Here is a 19,782-nt window from a genome sequence, read left to right on the forward strand (position 1 = left end):
TTGTGGCTGATTTCTTACCGCACTCAACCCCATTCTCCTGCTTTCTCCTGGTAACCTTTGACGCCCTTCCTAATCAGGAACCTATCAATATTTGATCTAAATATCCCCAGGGGCTTGGCCTCCACTGCCATCTGTGGCAATGAATTCCAAAGATTTAGCACCCTCTGGCTGAAGAAATTCCTCCTCATCTCTGTTCCAACGGGATGTATCGTATTGCACGAATTAGGCATTCCTGTACACCTGAATAGACAGGAAACAATCTTTCCTCCTGCAGCCCATTAAGGAGCAGAATTTACAGAGATTTCACTTTCCAAAGGAACCAACGGAGAATTATCTCGCATGGTTCAAACAAGTGTATTTCCCCTGCCACCACAGTTAATAACCTGTCAAGGTCACAATTGTCGCAGTATCTATTCCATGTAGTCATGCTATTAGGAACACCCTAAACCTCTTTCAAACAGTTGTGTGCAGCTACACCAATGACAGCCGGAAGACAATTTAGTAGGATTGAGGAAAATCCGAAGGCATTTTATCCATACATTATAAGCAAGAGGGTAACTGGAAAGAGGGCATTATCACACAAGGGCAAAGGAGCCAGAAGCCAGAGGAAATGGACGAAGTACTAAGGGAGTACTTTACACTGGTATTCACCAAGGAGAAGGTCTTGGAGGATCATGGAATCATAAAGAGCTATGTTGACATTCTATGGCAAATTGATTCAAGAAGGAGGAGGCGTTGGGTCTCTTGAGGAACAGTGAGGTGGATAGCTCCCAAAGGCATGATGGGATCTAGCTTGGGTAACTGAGAGAAGCAAAAGAGGAGAATGCTGAGGTTTTGACAGAGATCTCTGTATCCTCTTTAACCACAGATAACGTTCCAGAGGACTGGAGAGTTATTTTCTTTAAGAAAGCAATAGGGACGGACCAGGAATTTATAGCCCAGTGAGCTTAATGTCAGATAGGGAAATTACTAGAGAAGATTTTTAGGGATTGTGTCTATTTATAGCTGGAAAAATATAGACTTATTGGGGATAGTTAACATTGCTTTGTGCAGGGGATGCCAAATCTTATAAACTTGGTTCAATATTTTGAGGATGTTGATGAAGATGATCCAGTTAGGGTTAGACAGTGGATATGGTATACGTGGATTTTAGTAAAGCATTCAACAAGGTCCCTCATGGTAGGCAGGTTCAAAACATTATAGCACCTGGGATCTATGGAGACTTGGCAGATGGAGTTCAAAACTGGCTTGGCCAGGGAAGGCACAGAGTGGTGTTGGAAGGCTATGATGAGTAGTGCTGGGCTCCCTGTTAAATGAAAATATAGATAGGTTGATCTGTAACCTTTCAGACAACACAAAAATTGTTGGTGTGGATATTGAGGAAGGTTGTCAAAAGATAGAGCAGAATATAGATCAGTAAAATATGGGCAGAGAAATGAAAGATGCAGTTTAATCCAGAGGTATTGTGAGAGTTACACTTTGGGATATCAATGTAATTCGAAGCTATATAGTAAAAGGCAGGGCATTTAGGAGAATTGATGTACAGAAAAATCCTGGGGTGCAAGTCCATTGTTCATTGAAAATGGCAACATAAGTAAACAGGGTCGGAAAGATGCTGCATTGAACTCAAGTTTGTTAATCACCTCTGGACTCTATTTTGGTAACTTTAACAATATACTAAGAGCAGCAATATGTAAAGGAACTTAGCATAGCTAAATGTGAAATCACCCACCTTGGAACTCAAAGAAATAGAACTGAAACCTTTCTAAATGGTGATAGTCAAGAAACAATGAAAATCTGAAGACAGTGAACTACATAGATACTGTATTAAGAGTATTCAGCAAGGCTCATAGAATTATGGACTGTGTATCTAACAGATTTTGGTATGAATGCATGGAATAACGCTACATCTATGCTAATCCCTGGTTATATAACGGCAAGGGTAATGTGAGTGGCATCACACCCTGGCGTGGTCTTATTGACCTAGTGGTACCTGGAGTTATCAGTGATACCTGGGTTCCAGGGGTTAAATTACAAAGATATTCCACCTATCAGGGGGTCTATTGCCTGGAATTTGGTTAAGGGATGATAGGCTCAAAGTTTTCAAGGTATTAAGAGGGAATTATTATCATGGATGGAAAGAAGGTATTTCAATTGGTGGTACAGAGGTAGAATATAGACAATAAAAATTAGCACCAAGCTTTACAGAAGTTGAGAAAGAAGACCTTGTCATGTAAAACTTGATAGTTGTTTGATGTGTTAGGATTGAAGATTTTTTTTAATGAAATTTAGCTGTGGGTCAGCCACAATCTCAGTAAGTAATGGTTCAGGCTGACAGGAGCAAATGGCCTATTCCTTCTCCTTTGATCTAATTCAGAAGGAGATCTTCTTAATTTTCGTTAACTTGTTAGATTGGTGAATCAAAAAATATCATTTGTTGAAGACACGGCAGTATTTTGTGTGCTTAAGTTTACCAAGTTGGCTTTCAGTCTTACATAACAATGTTCATTTTTTCTTTACTTCTGGCATAAAGCACAAGAAACTGGTGGAAGGTAACCTATATGAAGAGGTTTCATCAACCAGCTATTCAGAAAATGACATCAGCAACTCCATTAAAAATGGAATCCTGTATTTAGAGGATCCCATTGATCATGTAAGTACAACCCACATTTACCAGCACCACCACCTTTCTTTGCTGGTATTAATCTATTATTCTTTTGTTCCATTCCCAAGAACTTGCATTTGTTTGGGAAAATTAGCGTATGATTTGTTGTGTAAGCACAGAAAATAATAAAGGTAATATTCAATCTTGAAGATTGTAGAAGCAAGTTAAGATGAGGAAGGCAATGGAATGGAAATAGTGATTTAGTGCAGTGCTACAAGTCTTCATCTCAATGTCTTTAGAATATGGGAAAGCGTTAACATGCACAGAATCAGAGTTTAGAGGAAAAAGGTTTAACAGAAAAAAATTCTCACTGTAAAAGAGAAAAGGGGCTGGATTTGAAAGATGGGCAACTTTTTCTTCTTTCCTATTCATATTTTATCACTGGGTAGATTCGGAATATCTGTGGTATTCCTGTCCGGATCGCAATATATTAAGTAATTGAAAAGCATGTTCAATCACTTTACCAGCACTATTAAAGACATTAGTTCCCATACTAAAAGGTCAGCTGGTTGAAATGAAGAACGTGGCAGAGTGCATGGGATAAGCATCATGCACATATTTCTGCATCAGTAATTTCTGCACATAATTTCAATAAACATCTGCACTGACTCACTGAAAAGAAGCAAAAAACAGTCCACAGTGCAATTTGTTGAAGGTAATTATTCTCAAGAGCTCTCTAGTAACTACTAGAAATGTAGTTGTGGCTCATAAAGTCACATAGTGGGGCAAATAATGTCAGTATAGACCCTAAACACAAAAACAGAGAGCGAAATTAACTTTATTTGTCACATGTACATTGAAAGGTGTCACTTTGCATCAAATCAAATCAGTGAGGATTGTGCTGGCAGCCTGCAAACATTACCATGCTTCTGGCACCAACATAGTATGCCCACAACTCACTAACCCTAATTGTATGTCTTTTAGAATGTGGGATGAAACTGCAGCACCCAGAATCGGAGTTGTAATCTTACAAAGGCTTGTGTTCATTCTTTGCAGAATTGGAGTCCTCATTACTTTGTCCTGACTAGTAATAAAATCTATTACTCTGAGGAAACATCCAGGTATCAGAACAATGAGGATGAAGAGGAAGAAGAACAGAAAGAGGTTTGCAAGCAGTTTTTATTGTTTCCTTACTCTAAGGGCACCAACCTACTCTGATGTACAGATGCACTGTCAACAACAGGCTGTCTTTTGTGTGGTGATACTTGAGCTTGAGAGATAAAGGTAATTGTACTACTTCTGTCATTAGAGATCCAGGCAAAACAGCCTCTCAGTGGTATTCAGTTTTGGTAATGTCAACTTTATCCTTTCACATACACATTAATTATCCTTTGCCTGAAAACAGGCCAGTGACAAGTGGTGTGCTGTTAGTGGAGTCGACGTTAGGACCCTTGTTAAACATGAGTCATGTAAACGATTTAGACATGAATGGACAATGCTTGATTAGTAGATTTGCAGACTGGGAGGTGTTGTGAATAGTGAAAATGGTTATCATGGTTAACAGAGGACCTTGATCAGTTCAGGAAGTGAGATGAGGAGTGGCAAGTGGATCTCAATACATATAAATGTGAGGTGATGCACTTTGGGAAGTCAAACCAGTGTAGGACTTTTACAATAAATGGTAGGGTACTAGGGATTGTATTAGAACAAAGGGACAATTGATTACAGGTGTATAGCTCATTAAAAGCAGCATCACAGGTGGACAGGTTGGCATTTAGCACATGGGCTTCATCATTCGGAGCACTGAGCATAGAAACATAGAAGCATAGAAAATAGATGCAGGAGTAGGCCATTCGGCCCTTCGAGCCTGCACCACCATTCAGTACAATCATGGCTGATCATCCAACTCAGAACCCTGTACCTGCCTTCTCTCCATACCCCCTGATCCCTTTAGCCACAAGGGCCATATCTAACTCCCTCTTAAATATAGCCAATGAACTGGCCTCAACTGTTTCCTGTGGCAGAGAATTCCACAGATTCACCACTCTCTGTGTGAAGAAGTTTTTCCTCATCTCGGTCCTAAAAGGCTTCCCCTTTATCCTCAAACTGTGACCCCTCGTTCTGGACTTCCCCAACATCGGGAACAATCTTTCTGCATCTAGCCTGTCCAATCCCTTTAGAATTTTATACGTTTCAATCAGATCCCCCCTCAATCTTCTAAATTCCAGAGAGTAGAAGCCTAGTCAATCCAGTCTTTCATCATATAAAAGCCCTGCCATCCTAGGAATCAATCTGGTGAACCTTCCTTGTACTCCCTCTATGGCAAGGATGTCTTTCCTCAGATTAGGGGACCAAAACTGCACAGAATACTCCAGGTGTGGTCTCACCAAGGCCTTGTACAACTGCAGTGGTACCTCCCTGCTCCTGTACTTGAATCCCCTTGCTATGAATGCCAGCATACCATTCGCCTTTTTCACCGCCTGCTGTACCTGCATGCCCACTTTCAATGACTGGTGTACAATGACACCCAGGTCTCGTTGCACCTCCCCTTTTCCTAATCGGCCACCATTCAGATAATAATCTGTTTTCCTGTTCTTGCCTCCAAAGTGGATAACCTCACATTTATCCACATTAAATTGCATCTGCCATGAATTTGCCCACTCACCTAACCTATTCAAGTCACCCTGCATCCTCTTAGCATCCTCCTCACAGCTAACACTGCCACCCAGCTTCGTGTCATCCGCAAACTTGGAGATGCTGCATTTAATTCCCTCATCTAAGTCATTAATATATATTGTAAACAACTGGGGTCCCAGCACTGAGCCTTGCAGTACCCCACTAGTCACTGCCTGCCATTCTGAAAAGGTACCGTTTATTCCCACTCTTTGCTTCCTGTCTGCTAACCAATTTTCCACCCACACCAATACCTTACCCCCAATACCGTGTGCTTTAAGTTTGCACACTAATCTCCTGTGTGGGACCTTGTCAAAAGCCTTTTGAAAATCCAAATATACCACATCCACTGGTTCTCCCCTATCCACTCTACTAGTTACATCCTCAAAAAACTCTATGAGATTCGTCAGACATGATTTTCCTTTCACAAATCCATGCTGACTTTGTCTGATTATTTCACCGCTTTCCAAATGTACTGTTATCACATCTTTGATAACTGACTCTAGCATTTTCCCCACCACTGATGTCAGGCTTACCAGTCTATAATTCCCTGGTTTCTGTCTCCTTCCTTTTTTAAAAAGTGTGGTTACATTAGCCACCCTCCAATCCTCAGGAACTAATCCAGAATCTAAAGAGTTTTGAAAAATTATCACTAATTCATCCACTATCTCCTGGGCTACTTCCTTAAGCACTCTGGGATGCAGACCATCTGGCCCTGGGGATTTATCTGCCTTTAATCCCTTCAATTTACCTAACACCACTTCCCTACTAACATGTATTTCCCTCAGTTCCTCCATCTCACTAGACCCTCGGTCCCCTACTATTTCTGGAAGATTTTTTATGTCCTCCTTAGTGAAGACAGAGCCAAAGTAGTCATTCAGTTGGTCTACCATGTCCTTGTTCCCCATGATCAATTCACCTGTTTCTGACTGTAAGGGACCTACATTTGTCTTAACCAATCTTTTTCTTTTCACATATCTATAAAAGCTTTTACAGTCAGTTTTTATGTTCCCTGCCAGCTTTCTCTCATAATCTTTTTTCCCTTTCCTAATTAAGCACTTAAATAATCGAGCACAGCAGTCGAGACAGTTATGTTGCAGTGGTGTACATCACTGGTGAGGCTGCAATTGGAGAACAGTGTACAGTTTTGTTTGCCACTATGTCATATCACACACATACTCACACTAATCAGGTGAAGTGCATCATGATTCTTTAAAAATAAAATTTATTTATTTAGACTGTCATTGGGAATTGGCCGTGCATATTTGCTGCAGTGGAATTATCAGGCGCTATTGCATTTAAGAATGTCCCATGGATACCATTAGGCTAGTGAATAAAACCCAACTGTTCATTTCATGATATGAACTGTGGGCTTTTTCTTATGATTATTATCTCCACTTTTAATGGAGTTACATCATTTTTGAGTAGCTGGCTGATACGTTAGGGAATAGAAAAATACTATGTTATGATTATGGTTCTGGACCAGTTCATTAATCTATTTGGTAGCTTTAGCTTAAGCAACAGCCTTATAAAGTGCTTCTGATAAACTTTCCAAAAGCCAAGAAAAGTATGTGATATAATTAGTACATCAGATTCTATGACAACATTTACTGTTTGATCCCTGGCTCAATATAATTAGTACCATGGAATTAGATATATGGATGGATTGAGAAGTATGTAACATCTGGTAGCAAGCACAACAAATAATACTTAAGGCAAAAGTGCAAAGAGGTAAGATGATCATCCCAGTTAGAATTTTGTCTGTAGCAGCCCCATTAAAATAATTACGAATTGATAAAATAATTGGGCCTAGCTTCTTCTCCTCTTTCTGTGTTCTTTGTTGAAATTCACTTCATTGCTTTGGAAGAACATTCTAGAGAACCACTCTCAAATAAGACAATTGTTATAGTTCTCCACCAAAAGGTAGCAAGAGCTCTGGCTTGCTGGTGATTTTAATATATTCAACACAGATATCAGGCGCTTACACATTTTGGTTTGTGGCTCTCATCAGGAATTCAACAATAATGATTTGCACTTCAGTGAAAAGTGGTTTCATGGAAAACTTGGTGGAGGGCGAGACGGTCGTCAGATAGCGGAGAAGCTCCTCCATGAGTACTGCACAGAGACTGGTGGAAAAGATGGCACCTTCCTTGTCCGGGAGAGTGAAACATTTGTGGGGGACTATACCCTGTCTTTCTGGTAGGTAGCAACTAGATATGGAGTTAAACAAAAACTCAATAATATTAAACAGATGGGCTATTTAAAGGAATTTCTATATGGTAACTTAGAACCACTTCTATACCATTAAACAACGATCTGATCAAGAGGCCACAGTAGAGAGCATCCTCACATGCTGTATCACTGCAGCGGAGAGCAAGGCTCTACAGTGCGTTGTCAAAAACTGCCCAATGCATGATTTTCACCTGCTTACCTGCCATCAAGGACATATATGTACAGTATATATAAAGGTGCCGGAGAGGGACACCATCATAAAGTCCCCACCCACCCTGCTCATGGACTGTTTGTCCTATTCCCATTAGGGAAGAGACTACTAGCATCCACACCAGGGCACCAAACTCAAAATAGTGTTACTTTTCCCAAGCAGTAAGGCTGATCAATATCTCTACCCACTAACCCACCCCTCCACAACCCCCTTGTCACCTTACATACAAATACTCCTGTGCTTAGCTTCACTTTATGGACATACAATTAATCTCTGTATATAAACTATCTTAGGTCTTAATATTTATTGTGTATTTTTTGTTAGTGTTTTCTTAATCTAACTGAGTTTTTATCTGGGCTGCATTGGATTTGGAATAACAATTATTGTGTTCTTCTCTACAGTTGTATACTAGAAATGGTATTAAATAGTCTTGAATCTTGAAAGGAATAATGTTTGGTTCATGCACTTCAATGTCAGAGAGCTTTGCTACATGTCTTACTCAACATTTCATTGTCAATGTCAATACTGACTAGAGGCAAATACAGCCAAACTGGGGAAAATGGAAGAAATATGTGTTTCTAAGGATACACAGATTATGACCTGTAAGACTCCAGACCCCCTGAGAAGTTGATAGCAGAAGTCACCACCTGTTGGCTGGTTCATGTGCTGACTTGACTGCCAGTTCTCAATGGCTCAGTTTCAGGAAAGTATCATGAGGGGTGATAATAATTTACTGGACGCACTTCATGTGCTGCCCTGGTGTCCCACCCATGCCTCCATATTTTATACCCGCTTGTACAAATCAGATATGTGGCCATGAGCATTTAGAAAGGCCCAAGGTACACCTGTCTTTTTCTGGGAATAGGGAACTATTTTTGCCTCAATCCTTTTGAGGCCCATTTCTTCAGTTCGTTTTCCTGTACATCAATACCTGCATGCTTCCTAAATTCATACGTCATTACCTATCCTGCAATTTCTATACTGCTCTCACCTTCATGAATGGCTCTTCTCTGCCTTCCCTTCCCTTTCTGGATATCTCCCTCTCCATCTCAGAGATGTGACTAAACAAATATTCCTTACAAAACCACGGCAATCTTGATTATGTTTCCTCCCATCCAGAGAGAGGGAGAGGGAGAAAAATACAATGTGAGCATAGATAGCAGAGTTACCCTTTTGCCCACATCTCCTTGATAAGGTCCTCATGTGTAGCTGTGTTGCCCAGGGAAATATTAGGAGGAATAATTCCTAGAGGACTATAGATTATGTAAATGATACCAGGCCTTCTCTTCTGTGGTCTCTTTATTTCCAGTTATTAAAGAATAGAATGGTATGCTCAACGACTTGAGTTTCTTTGGTTTCTTGAGAAAATATCACTCTGGGTAAAGGACAAAAGCAGCAGTAAAACTCTTCAGATTGTCACATTTCTGAATCTTTGTACTATGATTAGTAATATCTGCATTTTATCATTCACAGCCTTCATCGTATTGAATGAAATGAGTTTGTAGAAGCTTAGAACTCAAGGTTGTAGTACTGTAGGCATTCAATATAAATATACTGTATATGCAAATACATACAATTGTGATTTGGAAATGAGTCACAGACATGACCAGCCTGAAGGACCTCAGGGAGAGGTTCAAAAGTGGCATCTCCCCAAATTCATTGCCACAAAATTTAATATACCCTGATTATTTGGAAGCAAGCAAAGCTTCACTGATTTGATCTCTTACTAAGCAAGTGGCCTTTATTTTAATTTAGGAAAAGTAATTTCACTGTAAAATGACATGACTTCAATTTGATGCAATAATTCTAGACTGGCAGGTATCACTTTCAAGTATGTCCTTTCCATTCAGTTACAGTGATAAGCAGCTGCTTAACTGAGCAATGTGCTTTGTTATCAGTGTGCTCTGGATTATTCAGGAGGGAAGGGCTGATAGATAGGACATAAAGAGAGGTAGATACACTGAAGGTGCACGACACAGGAAACTGGGTGACAGGAAGAGGAAAGGGGTTAAGGAGCCAGTGGAGCGTACCCCTGTGGCCATCCCCCTCAACAGCAGATGTATAACTTTGGATACTTTCGGGGGGCGGGAGGGAATGACCTAACAGAGGAAAGTCACAGTGGTCGGGTCTCTGGCACTGAGTCTGCCCCTGTGACTCAGACAGGAAGGGGGAAGAAGAAGCACACTGTGGTGATTGGGGATTAGTTAATTATGAGAACCGACAGGAGGTTCAATGGGTGAGAACAAGATTCCGTGAGATGATATGTTGCCTCCCGGGTACCAGGTTCCAGGATATCTTGGATCAAGTCTTCAGCATTCTTAAGTGAGAGGGTGAATAGCCAGAAGTCATGGTCCATGCAGGTACCTATGACACGGGTAGAATAAGTGGCGAGCTTCTGCATAGGGAGTACGGGGAATTAGCTGCTAAGCTAAAGGGCAGGACTTCCAGGGTTGTGATCTTAGTATTGCTACCCATACCATATGCTAGTAAAGCTAGAACTAGGAAGATTATGCAGTTTAATACATGGCTAAGGAGTTGGTGTAGGAGGGAGGGCATAAGCTTTTTGGATCATTGGGCTCTCTTCAAGAAAAGGTGGGACCTGTACAGAAGGGATAGTTTGCACCTGAACTAGAGGGGGACTAATAACCTAGCAGGAAGGTTTGTTAATGCTACACGGTGGGGTTTAAACTAGAGTTGCAGGGGGATGGGAACTAGATTGCCAGAACAGTTAGTGGAGAGGTTGTGGAGGCAGATGTTGGTAAGACCTCAGACAAAGTTAAGAATTAAAAGGTTGAGCATGATGTGACAAAATCGAAAGGGGTGAATACAGGACTGAAGGTGTTGTATCTGAATGCACACAGTGTACAGAATAAGGTAGATGAATTGCAACACAGTTGTAGGTTAGTAGGTATGATGTTGTAAGCATCACTGAATCATGGCTGAAAGAAGATTATAGCTGGGAGCTTAATGTCCAAGGATACACATTGTGTCAAAAAGGATAGACAGGAAGGCAGAGGGGGTGGCGTTGTGCTGATGGTAAAAAAAATAAAATCATATCATTAGAAAGAGGTGACATAGAATTAGAAGGTGTTGAGTCATTATGGATAGAGCTAAGGAACTGCAATGGTAAAAAGACCCTGACGGGAGCTGTATATAGACCCCCAAACAGTAGTAAGGATGTGGCCTACAAATTACAGTGGGAGATAGAAAATGCATGCTGAAAGGGCAATGTTACAGTAGTCATGGGGGACTTCAATATGTAGGTAGATCGGGAAAATCGGGTTGGTGCTGGATTACAGGAGGGGGAATTTCTGGAGTGCCTACAAGATGGCTTTTTAGAGCACCTCGTGGTTGAGCCCACTTGAAGATCAGCACCTCTGGATTGGGTGTTGTGCAATGAACCAGAATCGATTAGAGAGCTTAAGGTAAAAGAACCCTTAGGGGAAAGTGGAGGGGCAGGTGGCTCTGAGGAAGTAGAGAGGCTACAGAAGGATTTAGACAGATTAGGAGAATGAGCAAAGAAATTGCAGATGGAATACAGTGTCAGGAAGTGTATGGTCATGCACTTTGGTAGAAGAAAAGAAAGGGTTGACTATTTTCTAAATGGAGAGTAAATCGAAATAAAAACTGAAGCACAAAGGGATTGGGGAGTCCTTGGACAGGATTCCCTAATGGTTAATTTGCAGGTTGAGTTTGTGGTGAGGAAGACAAATGCAATGTTGGCATTCATTTCGAGAGGACTAGAATATAAAAGCAAGGATGTAATGGTGAAACTTTATAAAGCACTGGTGAGGTCTCACTTGGAGTACTGAGAGCAGTTTTGGGCCCCTTATCTTTAAAAGGATGTGCTGAAACTGGAGAGGGTTCAAAGAAGGTTCACGAAAATGATTCCAGGATTGAATGACTTGTCATATGAAGAGCGTAGGATGGCTCTGGGCCTATATTCACTAGAATTCAGGAGAATGAAGGGTGACCCCATTGAAACCTATCGAATGGTGAAAGGCTTTGATAGAGTGGATGTGGAGAGGATGTTGTTTTGACAAGAATGAAATATAATTCAGAGAGGTAGGGGTTCAGTGGTGTAGTTGCTCAGTATGGTCTGTTTTACCTTGTGAGTAGGAGAAGATTACAGTCCAAGTCCACAATGATGGTATTAAAACCCCTCTCTGTGATTATTGGCTTCCAAAGTGAAATGAAACAGATATTTTCAACTCACTTCTAATTGGAATAGCACCTATTTCAAACTCCGATTTGAAAGTTGTGTGGAAAAAAATCTAGTGAGCAGAAATGTTGTAATCATTTGAGTTTGCACTTCTAACATTTGAAAGAATTGTTTGTTCATTACGTGGCATGTCGTACAACGTGGACAATCACAGTATTTCCATGCCTATTATTATTCTTGGCAAATTTTTCTACCGAAGTGGGTTGCCATTGCCTTCCTTTGAACAGTGTCTTTACAAGCCAGGTGACCCCAGCCATTGTTCAGAGATTGTCTGCCTACGTGACTTGCAGGCTAGCAGAGGGAAGGAGAGCCTTATACCTCCTTTGGTAGTGACATATCTCCACCCGCCACGCAAATTAATCTTCTGAATTACTTTAGATTATCTTAAACACTTCATGAGAATGGAATGAAGTATCATTTCTAGTATAAGGAGAAGTTTTCAACATTTGATAGAATTATGACCAACTTTGTCATTAGATGGTGACAGAAGTATCACATGGATAATGTCCAATTCTTTGATAATCCCTGTGTTAGCATAACGTTAGTTGTCGCTTTCTAAACAGATAATCCCATCCCTTTGCACTGGAGTTTTCTAAAGAATGCTGCTTTATATTCTCATGAGCTAGCCAGTTAAGTTCATTTCCTTGTAAGCCAATGTGTTGTAAACTAGTTCTTCTCCACCTCTGGTTACGGATGCTGCTCCATTTGCTTTTCCATTCAAAGGATTTTGGAACTGTAAGAAAATAGCATTCTGCAATGGGGTATAAAACCCATTATTCAGATACTTGCTCTCCACAAAAAAAGAAAAGGAATTTCCATAAGGGGAAGGAAGGTCATTAAAGTTACAAAAAGCCAATGGGGTCATCTTGAAATATTTTCTCCTCCCTTTTGGAGTTAATCCTGACCAGAATTTGAAAGATACCAATAATGAGATAATTAAAACGAAGCTCAGTGAAATAAGGAGAATAAGCATACTCTGTTTGTTTTTTCCTCAGTGCATTTTAGAGAATGACGTTTGGTTAGGATTCTCAACAAAAAAGTTAACTGCCCTGAGAATTACTACTCCTGGATATACTATAAAACAGAATCTTTACCTGCTTTCTATAATCAACTGATTTTTATGTAACCTACATTATCTGTTTATACAGGAGATCAGGACGGGTTCAGCATTGTCGTATCCACTCTCGACAAGAAGCTGGCACAACAAAATTCTACCTGACTGACAACCTGGTCTTTGACAGCCTTTATACACTGATCAGTCATTACCGGGAGGTTCCGCTGCGTTGTAATGAATTTGAAATGAGATTGACTGACCCAGTACCACAGCCAAATGCTCATGAAAGTAAAGAGTGAGTGTTATGCAGAATAAGGTTACACAAAGATGGAAGGGGGGAGGCATATTAATGCATTGGCAGGAACTCTACTGTGCATGTTGCATGGAAACCCCACAAAAATTCTTCAAGTATGTTGCCTTTCCCTGTGCTTTACTGTTTATACCTTTCTTTTTGGATTAAGAAATCTAATTAAGGTCCACAAAATGAGAATAGTATCAAGTCTGAGGAGTATAAGAGAAAATGTTCAAGGTGAATTTTAATTGTCATTCAACTGTACACATCTATACACCTAAACGAAACAGCATTCCGCTGGGGCAAAGGTGCAAAATATAGTCACACTCAGCACATATAGCTACAAAAGCATGTACAGTCGTGAAAATAATATTAGGACAAGTTCCTGAGTCACATGGCCTGAAGGTTAAAGGTGCATGGGATAGTGTCCTGGAGCCATGTGAGTCGAACCAAACAGTGCTTCACCGTTACCCAGCCCGGAGCATGAAAAAGCAGGTGCAGGGGTTTTCACTGTAGTTGCTTTCTTCTTGGAGAATCAGCCAAGGTGGATATTTATTGGCTCTAATGTTGCCCTGGTAAATGTAATGGTGGGCTTTCAGGGACTGCAGAAAATCTTTGTGGTGAGGTGCTCCTTCAATACCTTTAGACAAGTATTTCCATGTTTTTGACCCACAAATAGTGAAAGATAAGTGATGTACAGTGTGTTCAAATTGGGCTGTTGTATGAATTGGAAAAAGGACTTGGTATACTAAAATATCCACAGGCCTGCCCTCTGAGATATGGAGATCATAGGTTCCAGGAACTAGAAAAGAACCTACAGAACTCAAAGTGTGAAAATGTGGGGATACGTATTGATTGAGAAGAGAGTGCTTTGTGATATAGGATCATAATTCTAAGGATAAATTGTTCTATTAGGTGGTACCATGCCAACTTAACACGGTTACAGGCTGAGCACATGTTAATGAGAGTGCCACGGGATGGAGCCTTCTTGGTCCGAATGAGGAACGAGCCCACCTCTTACGCTATATCTTTCCGGTGAGTGGTGATGAATTTTATGTCTGAATTAATACTTTTATAAGCTACACAGATTTTACTTTAAAGACATATACAGTTGAAATGGGCGATCATTCTGGCAGTCTATAAACAGTTCCTGTATAAGTTGACCATAACTATAAGCAAACGACAAAATTTTCTATCTTTTGAAGGATCATAATAATATATTCACTTGGGTGATCTAATTCAAATCTAAGTCTGCTAGTATGAATTATTTTTCATTGGCAAAGGGAAAATAGTCCCAAATTAGGAGTAATTGGTACATATGGTCAGCTAGGCCAATGATTGATCTGAGGAGAGGGAAAATATTCATCCAGAATTTACTCAGAGTAGCTTGCTGCCTGCCTGCAGCCCGCACTTACTGTTTACCTCCTGTAAACCCTGTTCTTACCTGAGCAAATCTTTGGATGAGCACTTCAACAAGGAAGTAGTGCTAATTTGAAAAGCCAGGACCTTTCAATTGTAAATACCAAATGTATGGATGGGATTGCTGAACAACTTGTTGTAAGCTTCAGGACAAATTTCCAATTGTGGAATTATAGAGGTTTGTGCTTCACTTCTGAATGCCCACTCCAATGTCAGAGCATGACAAGCTTAGCAGGAGCAGACAGCCACACTGATTCGTGGATCTTCAGTATTCAGCCACGTTTCTGCACAGCTATAGATGTAAACACTTTTTGTAAACTTATAGGCCGTTATAAAACCCCACTAGGTGGAACATCCCTGAGCTTGAGGTATACCTGAAGAAAAATGTTGCAGTCCCAACAATAAGATCATAAGAACATAAGAAATAGGAGCAGGAGTAGGCCATCCAGCCCATTGAGCCTTCCTTGCCATTCAATAAGATCATGGCTGACCTGTCCATAAACTCAGCTCCATCTACCTGCCTTTTCCCCGTAACTCTTAATTCCCTTACTATGTAAAAACCTACCTAGTTGTTTCTTAAATATATTTAGTGAAGAAGCCTCAACTGCTTCCCTGGGCAGAGAATTCCACAGATTCACCACTCTCTGGGAAAAACAGTTTCTCCTCATCTCCATCCTAAATCTTCTCCCCTGAATCTTGAGGCAATGTCCCCTAGTTCTAGTCTCACCTACCAATGGAAACAACTTTTCCTACTTCTATCTTATCTATCCCCTTCAAAATTTTGTATGTTTCTATAAGATCCCCTCTCATTCTTCTGAACTCAAGAGAGTATAGTCCCAGGCGACTCAATCTCTCCTCATAGTTTAACCTCTTCATCCCTAGAATCAACCTAGTGAACCTCCTCTGCACTGCCTCCAAAGCCTCAAGTATGGAGACCAGAACTGCACACAGCACTCCAGGTGCGGTCTCACCAGTAGTACCCTGTATAGTTGCAGCATGACCTCCCTGCTCTTGAATTCAATCCCTCTAGCAGTGAAGGCCAACATTCCGTTTGCCTTCTTAATAACCTGTTGTACCTGTAAGCCAACTTTTTGCGATTCATGCACAAGCACTCCCAAGTCCCTCTGCACAACAGCATACTGCAATCTTTCACCATTTAAATAATAATCTGCTCTTCTATTATTCCTTCCAAGGTGTATGATCTCGCACTTACCAACGTTGTATTCCAACTGCCAGACCTTGGCTCACTCACTTAACCTATCTATATCCCTCTACGGACTCTCCACATCCTCTGTCCAATTTGCTTTTCCACTCAGTTTAGTGTCATCAGCAAATTTTGCTACACTACACTCAGTCCCCTCTTCCAAATCATCAATGTAAATGGTAAACAGCTGTGGACCCAGCACTGACCTTTGCATCACCCCACTCATCACAGACTGCCAACTGGAGAAACACCCATTTATACGAACTGTCTGCCTTCTATCGGTTAACCAATCCACTATCCATGCCAATACATTTCCTCCAACTCCATGCATCCATATCTTATTTATAAGTCTCTTGTGCGGCACCTTATCGAACACCTTCTGGAGATCCCAGTATACGACATCCACCTGTTCCCCACTGTCCACTGCACTCATTATGTCCTCAAAGAACTCCAGTAAGTTTGTCAAACAGGACCTGCCCTTTCTGAATCCATGCTGATCCTTCATCTTGAGCAGAAAGTTCACTGAATACATGTAGAATTATTCAAAAATGTTTTGTTAATCTAGTGAGTTGTGAGATCTTTAGTTCTTTTGTCATTAGTCATGCTTATAATGTACCTGATCGATGAAAATAGTTTCTAGGGTTATTTACTGAACCCATCTGCTTGTGATTTCCAGGGCAGAGGGGAAAATTAAACACTGCCGTATCCAGCAGGAGGGACGCCTTTTCATGCTGGGAAGCTCTGCAGAATTTGAGAGCCTGGTTGACTTGGTGAATTATTACGAAAAGCACTCTCTGTACCGGAAAATGAAACTGCGATATCCAATCAATGAGGAAACGTTGGAGAAAATGGGCACAACAGTAAGTCTGGAAAATGAGCAATATATTCCTTTATTTTTCCTTTTTTACCTGCTTTCCTGTTTTCCTGCTGCTCTTTGGTACTGGGCTGCATTTTCTCATTCTGCGTGAAGAATGGGCCAAGGGACCTTCAGGCAGATGACTAGCTACTGATTAGAGCAGCAGGGAAGTGCCTTTCATGTTTAAGAACTTGCTGTGCAAAAACTTTAACCCTCTTGTTGTAACTTGCTTTGTGGACAGTAATATACGCACATATTCATGTGAATATGCACATATACAAAATACATAAACTCAAAAAAAAAACAAGCTGTCATATCAGACTGTCCATATCCCATGGAGAAAATGAGAAAGGTCCTTAGCAGGTTAGGTACACTGTTCATCAGATGAAAGATTTTTAATCTTACGTAAATGTATGAGAACATTGGGATACACTGGAGAGCACATGTGGAGTGGAGCAAATAATGTTTTAAATCTGAGAGTATTATCGACACCTTGAGATGACCGGACTCGTCATTGGGAGACAGGAATATTTTCATGAGTGTGGGCAGATTTACTACTTTATGTTACTTAGCATCCTCCTTAAGAAACACAAGACTGTCGGAAAAACGCCACAAGGTTGCTTAGTTTTATAAATGAAATGAGAGCAAATAGCTGGGTGAGTTTTCAACAAGGCAATTTTGTACCCTATTTTTCTTGTTTGTTGATGCTTTTCGAGAGGGGAACGGTGGCAAGAAAATAACAAGAATCCATCTTACTTAGACAAAACAGTACTGGGGTCAATTAGCCTATCAGCTGCTTATGATCAAGATGAATATAAAAAGAAGTATTAATGAAAAATGAATTAGGACAAACTCAATCTTATGTTGTTGCTCTTCTTGCTGTGGACATTTACTTAACAGTCTGTTTTTCTTGGCAACAAACAATCTTCTGAATGAACTCAGTGGGTCTGTGGGATGAATGGAATTGTACGTGTTTCAAATCAAAACACTACATCAGCATTCCTTTCCTCCCACAGATGCTGCTCGATCTGCTGAGTTCCTCCAACAGATTGTTTGTTGTGCCAGATTCCAGCCTCCACAGTCTCTTGAGTCTCCAGCTATTCTCCAACTGACTACTATTTAATTTTCTTCCAGGAACTGGACTATGGAGCCTTGTACGAAATGCGGACTCCTCATTTTTATGTTGAAGCAAATAAGATGCCTACAGCAAGGGTAAGATAAAAGTCTTAGTCTTCAAGGTTTTTTTTGATAAAGGAAAAATTTTCCTTTCAGTATTAGAGTCAGGCTGGATCCTTTCACTCTTAGTTGTGAATGATAATTTGAAATAAGCCTGTTGACATCTTAATTAAGTTTCTTGTATGTGCTTGACTAATCTTCTGGAATTTTTTGAGGATGTAACTATGAAAATGGACAAGGGAGAGCCAGTGGATGTAGTGTACCTGGACTTTCAGAAAGCCTTTGATAAAATCCCACATAGGAGATTAGTGGGCAAAATTAGGGCACATGGTACTGGGGGCAGAGTAACGACATGGATTGAAAACTGGCTGGCTGACAGAAAACAAAGAGTAGCGATTAACGGGTCCCTTTCGGAATGGCGGGCGGTGACCAGTGGGGTACCACAGGGTTCAGTGCTGGGACCGCAGCTGTTTACAATATATATTAATGATTTAGATGAGGGAATTAAAAGTAACATTAGCAAATTTGCCGGTGACACAAAGCTGGGTGGCAGTGTGAAATGTGAGGAGGATGTTATGAGAATACAGGGTGACTTGGACAGACTGGGTGAGTGGGCAGATGCATGGTAGATGCAGTTTAATGTGGATAAATGTGAGGTTATCCACTTTGGTGGTAAGAACGGGAAGGCAGATTATTATCTAAATGGAGTCAAGTTAGGAAAAGGGTTAGCACAACGAGATCTAGGTGTTCTTGTACATCAGTCACTGAAAGCAAGCATGCAAGTACAGCAGGCAGTGAAGAAAGCTAATGGCATGCTGGCCTTCATAACAAGGGGAATTGAGTATAAGAGCAAAGAGGTCCTTCTGCAGCTGTACAGGGCCCTGGTGAGACCACACCTGGAGTACCGTGTGCAGTTTTGGTCTCCAAATTTGAGGAAGAACATTCTTGCTATTGAGGGAGTGCAGCGTAGGTTCACAAGGTTAATCCCTGGGATGGCGGGACTGTCATATGTCGAAAGATTGGAGCGACTGGGCTTATATACTCTGGAATTTAAAAGGCTGAGAGGGGATCTTATTGAAACATACAAGATTATTAAGGGATTGGACACGCTGGAGGCAGGAAGCATGTTCCCACTGATGGGTGAGTCCAGAACCAGAGGCCACAGTTTAAGAATAAGGGGTAGGCCATTTAGAACGGAGTTGAGGAAAAACTTTTTCACCCAGAGAGTGGTGGATATATGGAATGCTCTGCCCCAGAAGGCTGTGGAGGCCAAGTCTCTGGATGCTTTCAAGAAAGAGATGGATAGAGCTCTTAAAGATAGTGGAATCAAAGGTTATGGGGATAAGGCAGAAACTGGATACTGAATGTGGATGATCAGCCATGATCACAGTGAATGGCGGTGCTGGCTCGAAGGACCGAATAGCCTACTTCTGCACCTATTGTCTATTGTCTATGTAGAGGCAAATGGACACTGAAATGGTAGCTTTACTCAGACTACAGGGTGTCCAATGTGGGAAATGCAAAATGTACATTTGTTAGTACTTTTGCTAATCCCTTGCATTGCTGGCAGGCATTTAAATGTACTCCCGTCTCAGTGGATATTTTGCATTTTGTTTGGGTATAGGCCCTGACATCCTGCCTTCAGAGAGCTGGTTCTCCTCACTGACCCCTGCCACAGGCTAAAGGACTTAATATCATCTAGTCACCCTCTACAGTCTAGACAGAAGCCTTAATGCCAGATTGATAAATTAAAGGGTGTTGTCTCAAAACGTCAACTGACACCTCTCCACTGATGCTGCCTGATCTGCTGGGTTCCCTCAGCATTTTGTCTGTGTTTC

General features: G+C 41.0%; 1 protein-coding gene across 2 annotated transcripts in view; it reads left to right on the forward strand.

Annotated features, from left to right (window-relative positions):
• LOC134351496 (1-phosphatidylinositol 4,5-bisphosphate phosphodiesterase gamma-1-like) overlaps positions 1–19,782 on the forward strand; it is a 273,333-nt gene that overhangs the window by 196,050 nt on the left and 57,501 nt on the right. For both annotated transcript variants that reach the window (XM_063057723.1, XM_063057732.1), the window contains exons 14-20: positions 2,534–2,653; positions 3,662–3,769; positions 7,290–7,477; positions 13,092–13,292; positions 14,205–14,324; positions 16,589–16,772; positions 17,903–17,980. In XM_063057723.1, coding sequence (XP_062913793.1) covers positions 2,534–2,653; positions 3,662–3,769; positions 7,290–7,477; positions 13,092–13,292; positions 14,205–14,324; positions 16,589–16,772; positions 17,903–17,980 — 999 coding nt within the window. The remainder of the gene's footprint in view (positions 1–2,533; positions 2,654–3,661; positions 3,770–7,289; positions 7,478–13,091; positions 13,293–14,204; positions 14,325–16,588; positions 16,773–17,902; positions 17,981–19,782) is intronic.

The sequence above is a fragment of the Mobula hypostoma genome, chromosome 1 (assembly GCF_963921235.1).
Source record: "Mobula hypostoma chromosome 1, sMobHyp1.1, whole genome shotgun sequence".
NCBI classification, from domain to species: Eukaryota; Metazoa; Chordata; class Chondrichthyes; order Myliobatiformes; family Myliobatidae; genus Mobula; species Mobula hypostoma.